Source organism: Bubalus kerabau, chromosome 10 (genome assembly GCF_029407905.1).
Source record: "Bubalus kerabau isolate K-KA32 ecotype Philippines breed swamp buffalo chromosome 10, PCC_UOA_SB_1v2, whole genome shotgun sequence".
NCBI classification, from domain to species: domain Eukaryota; kingdom Metazoa; phylum Chordata; class Mammalia; order Artiodactyla; family Bovidae; genus Bubalus; species Bubalus kerabau.
In genome coordinates this window covers 19,791,177-19,805,332 of record NC_073633.1, presented here as the reverse complement: position 1 = coordinate 19,805,332, position 14,156 = coordinate 19,791,177, and the positions used below count along the sequence as shown (strand labels likewise).

At 48.2% G+C, this 14,156-nt stretch overlaps 1 protein-coding gene across 1 annotated transcript in view; it reads right to left on the bottom strand.

Annotated features, from left to right (window-relative positions):
• CORO2B (coronin 2B) overlaps positions 1 to 14,156 on the bottom strand; it is a 147,362-nt gene that overhangs the window by 67,547 nt on the left and 65,659 nt on the right. Inside the window, exon 2 of the mRNA XM_055536823.1 lies at positions 3,443 to 3,643. Within this exon, the coding sequence (XP_055392798.1) occupies positions 3,443 to 3,643 (201 nt within the window). The remainder of the gene's footprint in view (positions 1 to 3,442; positions 3,644 to 14,156) is intronic.

Below are 14,156 nucleotides of genomic sequence, written 5' to 3'. Positions count from 1 at the left end.
ATTTTGAATATCCTAAATATTTTTTTAAATTTTATTTATATGCTCATCATTTATCTTTGGCTGTACTGAGTCTTCGCTGCTGCGGGCTTTCTCTAGTTTCGGTGAGCAGGGGCTACTCTCTACCTGTGGTGCGCAGGCTTCTCACTGCAGCGGCTTCTCTTGTGATGGAGCACAGGCTCTGGGTGTTCGGGCTTCAGTCGCTGCGGCGCATGGGTCCAGTAGCTGCAGCTCACAGGCTCTAAGGCACAGGCTCAATATTTGTGGCACACGGGCTTAGTCGCTCTGAGGCATGTGGGATCTTCCTGGACCAGGGATCGAACCCATGTCTCCTGCATTGGCAGGTGGATTTTTTATCATCAGGGAAGCCCCCCAAATATGCTAAATATTAATAGGTATATAGCTATGTAAGCAAAAGCTCTTTGGGGTCCTCAATAGTGTTTAAGAGCATAAAGTGATTCTGAGGCTAAACACTTGAGAACAACTACTCTGCATCAGCACCTTTGGTGACTGTGTGGCACCCCTTTGTGTGGATGGCCCCGAATTTGTTCACCCATTTCTTTATTGATGGATCTGCAGGTTGCTTCCAATCTTCACTGTTATAAAAGTGCCACAGAAATCCTTGAGTACCTGGGACTTCTCTGGCAGTCCAGTGGTTAAGACTGTGCCTCTATAGTAGGGGCAGGGGTTCGATCCCTGGTGGGAGAACTCAGATCTCACACACTACATGCCATGTGCAGTGTGGCCCCAAACCCCACTACCACCAACAGAAAGCAGGTGGCAACCCACTCAAGTACTCTTGCTCCCATAGACAGACGTAGCCTGGCGGACTACAGTCCACTAAACAAACAAACAAACAAAACAAAAACCCCCAACACCACCCCCCTTCAAAAAGCAGATCGAGTACCTATATAGAGTGAAAACTTCCTGAAATGAAAGGAAACAAGAGAAATCAACTGGAAGACCAAGCCATCACTATTAGTCTATTATTAAATTAAACAAAATGTATCACAGGATATGAACAAATAAGGTTGAAAGACTATGTACACTGAACATACATGCATGTGTACAGATACATATGTTTCCAAAGACAGAAACTTATGCTCTATAAAGAGCTCTTTTCCCCCTTGCTGTCCATGAAGTGTTTACAGAAGCTGACCATATTCTAGAGCAGAGTTACAGACAACATGAAAGTTTTTGGTACCATTACAAAAATGGAGAGGAGTTTAGAAACTTCAAAGCAATTTGAGAGTGAAATTTCATTTCTCTAGAAAATAATTTTAAAAAATGATGCTTGCAAAAAAAATGAGTACAAAAATGCCATAAACTTTAAAAAATATATATGCTTGAGAGTATTTCTGTAGAATACATTCTAGAAGTGGAATCACTGGGCCAATGGACACATCTTTAAATGTTACTAGATATTGCCAAGTTACCTCTGTTTATACCTCACCAAGAGTAAGATGTTAGATCATCAAATACTCAGAGCATATTTGAGTGCCTGCCCTCACACCTTTGGCAACACCAAAGATTATGACTCTTTTAAATCTTTTTCTACTTAGTAGGCTAAAAGATATATTCTATCTTCTATAAATTGCTTATTCATAGCCTTTGCCCATTTTCTATTGGGTTATCTTATTGATTTTTCTTAACTCTTTATATATATGTGTATATATATATATATATATCCTGGACATGCAACTTTTGTCTGTTATATATTGCAAATATTGTACTCAATTATGTTGTCTGTCTTTTAATTTTGCTTACATGTCTCACTAGAGTACAAAAATTACCTTTAAAATATTATTATAAATTTATTCTAATCTACTAATCATTTCCTTTATGGTTTTATGGATTCTTAACTAGCTTAGGAAGCCTTTCCCTGTCTTATGATTTTAAAAATACTCTCCATTTCCCTCTAATACCCTTGCAGCTTTTCTCTTTCTTTTTCAATGTTTAGATTTTCAATCCATCTGGAATTAATTTTTGTTTTGTTATGGTGTGAGGCATTGACTGTTGACCTTTGCAAACCATGTAGTCGAGTATGGCAGGGTGTCAGCAATGGACTTGAGCCCCAGTAAGAACCAGCCCATGTGTTTCTAGCGACCTGCAAGCCTGCCTACTGCAGCTGGAGGTGAGCTGGTCCCTGCGTGGACAAATATCTGAGCCCATCTGGCTCAGGAGGGGAGACAAGCTACATTTCAGAATCCTTCCTAATGGGATAGAGCTGCTGTGAGCATCTGCAAAATCGACAGGGAGAGCTGATAACACTTCCAAGAAAGTACCAGAACATCTTTACCTGGTTGTTTGGTTCTCAAAGAGCTTTCTGCCCATCACCCTCTCAATGCCAACATCACTATGGAAGTGGAAGGGGATTTAAGGGGTCCACTTTACCGTTACAGGAAAATAAGGTACAGAGAGGTTAAGTGACACGCCCAAGGTCACACTCCTGCTGAGCGACAGAGACCAACCAGCACCTAGACGTCCTGCCCCCAAGCCCACAGCTCCTCAGCCAGCTCTCTGCGCCAGGCTCCGTGGCTTCCCTCTTCCGTGGAAGGGAGGGTCTGGCCTAAGGCATTCCCAAATCTGAGCCCCCAGCACTGTGGGCAGGTGAGACTGGAAAAACCCATCCTCCACCACCAGCTGACAGAGGCTTTCCGGTCCCAAGGATTCCTTGGGCACGGTACCTCCTCTCCCCAAGCGTTTGGCGGAGGATGGGAGAGGAGATGAGTCAGGCCGGGGAGGGAGAACTCAGCCATAAACAAGCGGGACTGACAGCTAGCACTTTCCCCGAGGCACGTGACCTCCCACGGGCCTCCGGGGACTTCGCCTGAATGGCAGAGCTTCAAAATTTCATGATTGAGGCTGTGCAGATTGAATTTGCTAGATTCATGAAGGCGGCCACAGAAGAGAAGAAGCTTTCAGAGTGGAGGTGGGAGATGAGAGAGAAGGTAAATTATTCCTAGTCCCTCAGTGAAGAGCTTGAAATGTCATTTTTAATGGGTGTGTCATTTTTGCAGATCCCTGCCCGATGTGGCTATGCTGGATCTTTAGCGTCTCCAGCTCCAGAACTAAAGGACACTCAGGAAAGACAATCGTAGAGCCAGATCTAGCCTGGAGATCAGATGATCCAATCTCTGAGGGTCAGTGGGAAGCCCAGGAACCTCAAAGCAAGTGACTTGTCCAAGTTGGGGGTTCTGGGAACAGATCTCAGTCCGCCTAGAGAAACGTGTCCTTTCCTGGACGTTCCTCAGGTCCCCCAGCTGCACCTGTTCCGGTGATTCTTGGGGATAACTTTGGGGAGGGTGCAGTCACTGGACACATGATGAAAAAGTAAAAGGTGGGGGGCAGGGAGATATAGGGCAACAGGCCCAAGAATGACCAATAGGGGTTTCTCTCTGTCCTGGGGCGGCATCCAGGCCTAAGGAGGTGTGGGGGGGCCTACCTGTTCCAGGGGGATGACGAGGAAGGAGCCACCCCCCGCGCTCTCGGTGACAATGGCCAGGAAGCGGGCGTTGACAGCACAGAAATGGTTATCATGCACATTCTTGGTGATGGGGATGCCGTCAAAGCAGTGCTCCCGGTTGGCCACCTTCCCATAGACGTTCCGGAACTTGGAGCTGCGGTACTGCGGACGCCAGGACATCTGTAAGAGGCCAGGAGAGACACGGGTCAGGCCAGACTGTCCCTGAGGAGCTGAGCTGGGCACGGGCGGGAGGGAAGCGGCTCTCGAGAATTTAGGAGGTGAGGAAAGCCCGGTGCCTGCCCTCGGGAGGCAGAAGGGAAGGGACCTCCAAGAACCGGATGCCTGGCCCTGTGCAGGAGGACTTACTCTTTCAATAAATTCCCGCAAGAGCAAAGACTGGCATGAGGGCACTCACCCATTTCTTCGTTCAGTATATCCGCCCACACCACCTTTCAGAAAGGATGGGGGAGCCTTTCACTTCCAAGAGATGTGCCATGTGATAGAGCCGACCATCCATCCAAAACATGTCTGGGCTGCCTCTCGTGTGTCAGAAATTGTGCTTAATTTAGTACGGGACGTGCAGACAGAGGAGGCTGGGTGTTCGCAGAGACACAGAACACTTCTGATGATGAGGGGTGGGGGAGGAAGATGGCCCCACTATGTGCCACAAGGCAAATGACCCCCTTGATTGTCTCTAGGGCTCCTAACCCACAAGTACACCCCAGAAATCTCAGTCCTATACATCATCATCAGGCCCAGAGAGGTTAAGTGACTTGTCCAAAGCCACACAGCTAATGAGTAGAGGGCCACAGACACAAGTCTCCTGACTAGAAATCTGAGACTCTGCTATGCCAGATTATTCTTTGGAGCAAGGTTTCTCCATGTGTGACCCACAGGTCACTTGTATTAAAAATTTTCCAGGATGGGGGAGGTTTCTAAGCCTCCCATATCATTTGTTAGAAATGCTGATTCCTGGTTCCCAATCCAGACCTACTGAATCCAATATATTGGGAATGGGGCCCAGACATAGGTATTTTGATCCAGCTTTCCCGCCCCAGTGAGACAGAAGTGCACTGAAGTTTGAGAGCCCTTGTTCTAGAGAATGGAATGACACCCCTCCTCACCCTTCCTGTCCACCATCCACGAGACAGAGTCCAATTGACCAACCAGCTGGCCCCTACTGCATGCATGTCCCGTGCTAGGTACTGCAGAGAACACAGATGCACACGGACGGATGCGCAGGTGAAGGACAGGATGGGCAGCCCGACCGTGGAGTTCAGCTTTGCTGTAGATGATGCCTCCTATAGGAAACCCTACAAATGGGCGCCATGGCAGGTGGAGCCCAAGTGGGTGCTCTCCTGGCAGACAGGCATCCAAACTCAAAGTACCCAGCTGGGGTCTGGCATTCAGTAGGAGCTCAATAAGTGTTTTATAAATGTGAACATGCGGCCTTCTCTGGTGGCTCAGTGGTAAAGAATCCGCCTGCCAATGTAGGAGACATGGGTTCGATCCCTAGTCCAGGAAGATCCCACATACTGCAAAGCAACTAACCCAGGGAGCCACAACAACTGAAGTCTGCACACTCTAGAGCCCGTGCCCAGCAACAGGAGACGCCACTGCAATGAGAAGCCCGTACGCCACAATGAAGAGGAGGCCCTACTCACCACAACTGGAGAAAAGCCTGCACAGCAACAAGGACCCAGCACAGACAAAAATAAATGTTTAAAATTGTAAAAAAAAAAAACATTTCTGACCCGACCTTGCCATTATCTGCCATCATCCAGCCCCTGCTCTTCCCGTCCAGTCTCTCGATATGCTTTGAGTCTCCCAACCCATCTCAGGACAGAAATTTCTTCAGATGAAATTCCCAAGGGGATGGAAGGCAAAAGGAAAGAACCGCCATAGAATCAGGAAACCAACCCTGAGAATTTGCCTGAAAACAGGACTTTGCATTGGATTTAAATAAAGCCAGGAGCTCAGACACAAAGGCCTCTTTATTGAAGGAAGAAGTTCAGATCCAATGAGGAGAATCCCAGGGATTCTTCAGGCAAAGCCTCTTCCTGCCAGCTCTATGTCCTCTACTCCCTCAGGCCACTGCCCTCCCCTCCACTCCTCCCCACCTCCCAGCCTCTGCCTACACTGTACCCCTTCCCACCTGCCTTCTCCTCTTTCTGCTGAGTTCTGCCCACGACTGTTCATGACAAAGTCCTGCTGGACAGCCAAGTGCACTTCCTGGCTGTGTGATCTTAGGCAAGCCCCTTCTGACCTGATCCTCAACAGGATTACATCAGTGATGCCCTGATTGCAGTCCCAGGTGGTCACTCATGTTCCTTTACATGAGATGAAGTTTTTAATTTTACTAGCCAGGTGTTTATTTTTATTTATTTATTTTTTACAGATGTTTTTAATGTGGGCCACTTTTTTTTTAAGTTTTTTTTTTTTTTTTAATTTGTTATAATATTGCTTTTGTTTCATGTTTTGTTTTTTTGGCTACTAGGCGTGTGGCATCTTAGTTCCCCAACCAGGGATCGAACCCATACCCTCTGCATTGGAAGGCAAAGGCTTAACCACTGGACTGCTGGGGAAGTCCCTCATGTGTTTATTTTAATTTGTATTAGAAAAAAACATGTAAATTACATGCCAAATCCGTGATTTCACAGATATTAGTGCTAAGAAAGCTAAGTTTAAAAATAATGAATTAATTCAAAGAAAAATACAGTATGAAAAATATAGTATGGGTGGTACATGGCCCTGGCAGAAATTTTGTCTGATATTGAGTACTGGCAATCACTCTGTCTCTTTCAGGTAGAACATTCTAGATTCCATAGTCCTCCCAAAGAGAAAGGAGCCTGCTCATTCCAATCTCCTGCTCCTTGTAGGTGTAGATCTGGTCTGGAAGGCCCTTGCCCTTTTCTCTGCCCTGCCCAACCTTCAAGGCCTGACTTGAATCTCACTACCCTTCCAAAAGTCCAGCAGAGAGAACCTCTGTTGGGATCAGCCCCAGCCTGCATCCAGGGAAAAGCAGAGAGCATCTTGCAGCAAGCCTGGCACTGCTTCTCCCCCATCAGTTGGTAGACTGGGGCTGATCTCTCCGCAGGACCTACGGAAGGATTAGGGGAAGGAGGCCAGGGGGCCCTTATCACTGGACCTGTACCTTCACCCCGCATGAAGCCACAGTGAGCATGCCTGACCGAGTGTTGGACTGGGAGTCTGCATTTCTGGATTTTCACTCCCTATTCTAACTCCTACTAGCCTCGGAAAAACAATTTGCCTCCTTAAGATGTTCTAAAACAAGAACCATAGTTTCTGACTTTATGTGGTTACTTTAAGACTCAAAATGAGATATGTAGATACAAGATCCCATCCAAGATAAGATCGCACCACCGCTCCTGTGGGCCCAGTTGATTGAGAGGTGTCTGGAAAGCATCAGACACAGATCCTGAGTTCAAATATCTTAGGAGCCTTTGGAGGAGATGAAACCAACACTTGAAAAGTAGTGAGAGGCCAGGGAAGCAGAGGGCAGGGGTAGGCTTCCTGGAGGCGGGGGCATCTGCCAGCATGGGACGCTGAGAGAGCCCAAGGCACCGTCAGTCCCCCGGGAGGTGGGAGTTACGATGTCCTTGCGGTACGGAGTGGGAAACAGACCCAGCCCAAGTCGGCCAGTGAACACGCACAGGATCCACTGGGACCTGCTCTGACTCTGCAGACCTGATTATGTTTTTTCCAACTTCTTATCATAAAATACTTCAGAAAACAAAAATAGTTGACAGCACGGTCCAGGAATCACCCACCACCTAGGTTCATATGCTTTAGCATTTTGTCACAATCCCTTTCTCTCTGTGTGCCTGTCTTTCTTCCTTCCTTTTTTTCTTTTTCCAGTTTTGTGGAATTAGTTGAAACGAAGCTGCCAGCATCATGACTCCTGTCCCCTTATTACATCAGCCTGCATTTCCTACAAAGGAGGACAGTTTCCCACATGAGCATATCATCATTACCATATCTAAGAAAATTAACAATTCCTCAATACCATCTAACACCCAGCCAATATTCAAAATTCTTCAAAATACCTTTTACAGGGACTTCCCCAGTGGTCCAGTGGTTAAGAGTCCATGCTCGCACTGCAGGAGGCAAGAGTTTGACCCCTGGTCAGGAAACTAAGATCCCACATGCCATGCTGTATGGCCTTAAAAACCAAAGAAATGCCTTTTACAGCTATTCCATATTTTGAACCAGGATTGGGAACTGCGTTGTTCCCATGTATTTCATTTGGTTGTGATCTCTCTTTTGCCTCCTTTAAATCTAGAACACTCCCATTACTTTTTTTTTTTTTAATTTAAAGTGACAGTGACTTTTTAAACACACCAAGTCAGTTGTCTCAGAAAACGTCCTCGTGAGGGACTTCGCCGGTGGTCCAGTGGTTTGGACTTCACCTAGCACCGGAATGAGGGTTTCATCTCTGGGCAAGAGGATCCCAGGTGCCTTGGGGCTAAAAAACCAAACCATAAAATAGAAGCAATGTTGCAACAAATTTAATAAAGACTTTAAAACACAGAAGAAGAAGAAAATGTCCTAGTGATTTGTCTCATGTTGCTTTGTGGTCTCTTCAAAGCCATTCTTGGATTCCCTATAAAGCTGAGGAGTCAAACATAAAGCTTTGATACAATTCACATTAAAGGTGCCCCTGTTATTCATCTCTGGCTTGGGTGAGGGTGAGCATATAGAGGAAGGGACAGAGGGAACTTGGGGGCACGCACCTGGCTGAGCTGGTGGCAGTGAGGGCGGCTGGCTTGTGCCAAGCTGTTCTGGAGGCAGCTGGAGGACCTGCGAGGCCGGATCAGGCGCTGGCAGATGCTGCGGGCCAAAGCGGAGCATCTGGAGGCCCCAGAGGTCTGACCGCTCCACCCGCGCTTACCAAGGGGCTGACTTCATTCTGAGGTCAGATGCAAGGGTGTGCAGGCAGGCAACAGCAAAGCCTCCTCCTGCTGCTGCAGAGAGAGGAGGCCATGCTGAGGCTGGCACTGAAGGAGACACCCAGACCTCAAAGGGAAATCAGTGTGGCAGCCAAGAGGTCCCCTGAACATCTACCCTTTGCCCTTTGCCCTTAGCCCTGAAGCTCAGCCCAGATCCTGGTGGATTCCCCAAAGCTAGTTCCAGTGAGGGCAGGGCACACACACTCTCTCTGAATCTTCCAGGAGCAATTAGCACAAGACTGAGATACACTGGAGCTCCCTAAGAGGAAGGATGTTCTTAATGGTGAGAGCTGCCTAAAATGGAAAAAGAAGGTATCATGACAGGTAATGAGCCTCCCATCTCTGGGAGGATTCAAGGTTCAGGTAGATGACCTCTGGTTAAGGGCAACATGGAAGGGAGATGGGACTAGATGGCCTTCCAGCACCCCCCAAATAGACCTTGTGTTGCACCAGAGAGGAGGGCTGGGGTCAGAGAGTCCCAGGTCAGAGGCCACCCTGGCCAGGGACATTCCTTCTCTGTAACACAGGGATTCCAATGTCTCCCAGCTGGGGCGCTGTGACAGAATGACAACGGTTTTCGTGGCATTTGGCGTCTCCCCCAGGCCTCCTCACACTGCTCATTAGTGCAGTCACTTATGTTACGGTATGAATATTTTCTCTCTCCCGGTACTAGACTGTAGGTTATGTGATCATCCTACTCCTTCTGGGCCCTGCAAAGCCCCTCCACCCCACGCCTGGCCCTGGACTCCTGCTTAGCAGGAGTCTTCTGGTCACCCTGTTGAATAATCTCTTGGTTCCGTGGGAGGGCAAGGGCCAAGTGCAGGCACACTTGCCTGGTTCCTTGGATACAATGGGATGAACCTCACTCCAGGGCTGGGACTTCAATTTATTGAGATTTTGAATTTTCAGCTCATACCCCCACTCCTGGCCACAGGATGAGGGGCCTGGTCCTTATGCTCAGCCCGTGAGGGCTCTGGGCCCAAGCCCTTCTTTGTGGTGTCTGCCCTTCTGGTCACACAGCTCTATCTCCTCTGGGCTTCTTGTCATCAGGATGCCAAGGTCTCTTGAACTCAGTACAGCGCTCAAGATGGGGCTTAACGAGTCCCTTGCCATGGACAGCACAGTATCAGCAAGGCGACCAGTTCCATGACCCTCCCCAGACACCACCTCCACATCTCCTCATTTGTCCCCAGGTGCAGCCGTCCAGTAGGCAGAGCTGGACGGGTACTACAATCCCACTGAAAGTATCTGGTGCATATGTGACTAATTCGAGGCTCGGGGAGGTTAAGAGGCTGTCCCAAAGTCATAAGCTGTGAAAGCCACAGAGCCAGGCCCTCTCTCAAGAACTTCTGACTCTTATAAAGATGTGAGTGACCTCAGGTCCTGGTTCCATCACTTAATGGCAAAATCCTTCTGGTCAAGTTTCTAAACTGAGCTAAACGTCTGCTTCCGTAGCCGTAAGACAGAAACAGCTATGTTATTTGCCCAGTAAGTTATAATAAGAATTAAATGAGATAATTGGATAGAGTGCTGAAGGAAGAAAAGGAACTTCTGACAGTTTACTGTCCTTTCCTACATAATACCCACCTTCTCCTTTTTTGGCCTCTCCACCCAAGCTATTAATTACTCCTCCCTGCATTTTTCATACAATGCAGGGCATTATACAAAAGTGTAAAGAAACTGTAGGGGGCAGGGTTGGGGCAATGCCCCAGAGGTTTCTATCTTGGCTGTTATTTGTTAGCTGTGTGACTTCAGACTAGTTACTCAACCTCTCTGAGCATCAGTTTCTTTATCTGCAAAGTGCAAATAATGTCATCCAAATCACTGAATGCAAAGACGTGACCAAATGCTAAGTGCCTGGCAAGGTGTCTGGCATGGAGTGGGGTGACGCTTATCACAGGCTAGTTCTACCCTCTCCCTTCTCCTGTAAGGGAGAGACTCTGACCTCAAGTGTTCACTTGGGGAGGCTGGGCTCTGGCAGGAGAAAGAGGGGGCTGGGCTGGGCCCAGGGTCAGGAGGAGGGAGGGAAAAGCTCTGGCCTCCAGATGTGCATGGTTGCCGGGCCTGCTTCCTGGTGGCCTCTCCCTGGGCCCAGAGCCATCCTGGTCTCCCTCTGAGAGGGGAGGGCCCGGAAGGAGGAAGTATTCATTTTGCAGCTGAACCGTTCTCATAGCCTCTTAAGAAATAGAGGCAGGCTCTTTTCTCCTCTGAGATAATTGTTATGAACACTCCACATGGAGACAAACTGTATCCTGTCCTCCAATCCCCAAAATGATGCATTTTGGCCAGTGGGCGCACTTTCTAGATGACGATGGCTAAAATTCAGTCCTTTAGCTGGAACACACAAAAAAATACATGGGGGTAGTTTTTGTTCTCATCTCTACCAAGGGTGGAGTGGGGAGCTCACAGCTACATCCTCAGGGAGAGTTGTCAGCCGGGGAGCACAGGAGGCCTCAGGATCTGCCCTGGTGGCCACTGGATACTTGTTCCCACGGGGCAGCCCATCAGGACCTGTGGGAGAGCCACTCCCTCTCCCTGTGCCATCAGAGAAAGGCTGACATTTTCAGTCTTCTCTGGGTCATCACGCATGTGACCCAGGGTAAGGCACCTTCCTTCTCCAGGCTCCGTGTCTGTTTCAGTGAAATGTGGATATCAGCCACACCTACATCTTGAAATCCCTATCAGGATGGGACACCAGGGACAGAGGCTTTGCAGAAGGTGCGCCACTCTAATCAACGACAGACATGATCATCAATATCTCTGCTGAATTCGCCCACAACATTCTGGGTTCACAAGCCATCGCTGGTCAGCTGGTCCTCCTCCATCTCTGAGCCAGCTTTGCTTTCCAGAGCCCAGGACCGGACACATGGGAGGAACACAGCCCATGTTCTCAGACTGGAGGGAGCAGAAGTGGATCAGCCCAGGGCCTTGAGAAGCTTGTCAGGTCAGGTAGGAATTACTGGTGGACTCTTCTCTTCCATTTCTCCTCTGTGAAATGAAAAGCTAGGATCTTTTTTAAGCAGAAGAACACTTTCTCTAAATAAAATATGACTCATAACTCCAAAATTTAAAATGGGCAAAGCTGGAACTGTTTGCATTCAAATCTATCAAGAAACTGGGAGCACCTTCCAGCAATGGTCCTGGGACTGCACCGTGGAACCCGATTTGAGAACCTCTGGCATGAGGGAAGCGGCCAGAAACCTGCGTTCCAGCTGGCTCAGCCACTAACCTACTAGGGACCCTCTGGTAGATCCCTGCTTCTTCCCCTGCAGGAGATGGCTCACCCTCCCAGCTCTGGCATTTAATAGTCTTACTGGGTTCTCACTGGCTTCCAGGACTTTGGAAAAGATCTTGAAGGCACTCAAGAAATTTCTAGCATGAAGAAGCTGGACCATGAGTGTTCTCGCTTAAATGCTCTCTTTCTGAATCTGCTCAGTTTGAGCCTCCAGGGATCCAGGAGTCCCTCCAGGGTCTGCTTCTGGATTCTCTGCACCCCACAGCACAGGCAATCTCAGGAGGGGTGCAGGACAGCGAAGGCTGACCCACTGCCATATGGAACAGCACAGATTATAGATCATTTCCATCACTGCAAACAGTTCTATTGCATGGTGCTAGGAGAATATCAATTAGCTCACAAAAGTCACATCCTAGAAGAAGAGACTCCAACAGAACCTCCACAATGGGGAGTTCCGGCTGGGGTGCACAGGGACCACAGAAGGCCAGGATCTGGAGCCACCGCACTGACTTTTTCTCCATCCCTAGCAAATTCGGAATTCTTAGGTTCCAGGCCAACTCTCAGAGCCTCTTGGGCAAACCCCTCAATCTTCTCAACCATGAAAAGAGGGTTCCTCCCCTGTCATGCTCCACCCTGCCTGCCTCAGACCATCAGGGAGCAGATCAAAGTCAAGCGGAAATGAACACAGTTGGGATGGCGCCTTCTCCACAGACTACAGATGGAAGATTCAGATCAAACATCCATGGATGCTGCACTCTGTCCATCACCCAACACAAGTCCAGCCAGATATGGAGTTTATTCCGGGAGCAGGTTTCCGCCCTGAATCCCTACAGCCTTTCCTGATCTGCTGAGCAGGACTGGTGGACACGTGAACAGAAGGCTGCCAGTCTCCTCTGCTCCAAGCTCTTCAGGAGAGCGTCCCATCTCCCCTGAGATGACTCCTGAGCTGGGAAGTTGCCAGATTCTGAAGTCCCCAGATTCTGTCCTGGGCTCCCCTTTTTCTAGCTCATCAGACTAATAACAATAGCTTACGTTTATTAAGGGTGGACTGTGACCCAAACATTTTACAATCATTACATCCCATAATCCTTATAATAACCCCAAGGTATAGATACAATTATTATCTCTATTTACAGATGCAACTAAGTTTGTCCAAGGTCACTTAAGTGGAGGAACTGAGATCTGAACTCAGACCTGACACAAGGGTCTCTTGTTCGTTGTTCAGTCTCTAAGTCGTGTCTGACTCTTGGCAACCCCATGGACTACAGCACACCACGCTTCCCTGTCCTTCACTATTTCCCAGAGTTTGCTCAAACTCATGTCCATTGAGTCAGTGATGCCATCCAATCATCTCACCCTCTGTCACCCGCTTCTCCTCTTGCCCTCAATCTTTCCCAGAATCAGGGTCTTTTCCAATGAGTCAGCTATTCGCATCAGGTGGCCAAAGTATTGGAGCTTCAGCTTCAGCATCAGTCCTCCCAGTGAATATTCAGGATTGATTTCCTTTAGGATTAACCGGTTTGATCTCCTTGCTGTCCACGGGACTCTCAAGAGTCTTCACCAGCACCACAGTTCTAAAGCATCAATTCTTTGGTAGTCAGCCTTCTTGAGTGACTTTCTTGACTACTTCTCAGTAGTGACATGACTACTGGAAAAACAATAGCTTTGACTATATAGGCCTTTGTCGGCAAAGTGATGTCTCTGCTTTTTAATACACTGTCTAGGTTTGTCAGAGCTTTTCTCCCAAGGGGCAAGCATCCTTTAATTTCACGGCTGCAGTCACTGTCCATAATAATTTTGGAGCCCAAGAAAATAAAATCTGTCACTGGTCTGGTCTCTTACTTTACGTGTTTGCTCCCCAACCACACTGGATGTTACTGAGAGCAGCAACTGTGTCTTATCCTTCGTTCTCTTTGCTGGGCTTACCTTTATGCTTAATATAGTATTGACGAATGTTTACTAAATATGTGAATGAGTACAGAAACAAGAGGACAGGAAGAAGGAAGAGTGACCCTGTCACTTCCCCTTAAAGCCTTCTAAAAGCCCCCAGATCCGAAAACTTGACTATCTCCTTATGGGGATCTGCAGGCTGATTCCAACTTGTAAGATCCAACCTGGGCAGAAAGCAAGGAGAAGGAAGTATCTGCCTCCCTATGAACTCAACTTGTCTAACATGTGGTCCTGACACAAAAAGGCTTTCATAGAACCATAGCCTGCCAGTGCAGAAGAGGACCCTTGGGTCCACTAAAATCTAGCTTCTCATTTCACAGACTGAGGCCCAGAAAGAGGAAGTGACTTGTCCAAGGTCACACAGCAAGGTCACCTGATGACCAATCTACACACTGTAAGCCTACCTGTGGGAAGCTGGGGGGTAAACGGATGTGGGGGGTGCGGTTAAGGGGATTGGATATGGTGCTGCCATCTCTCCCCTGCAGGCAGCCCTGGAGGGAGTGTCTGGGGTGGGCAGGCCCCATCCAAGGAAGCACCC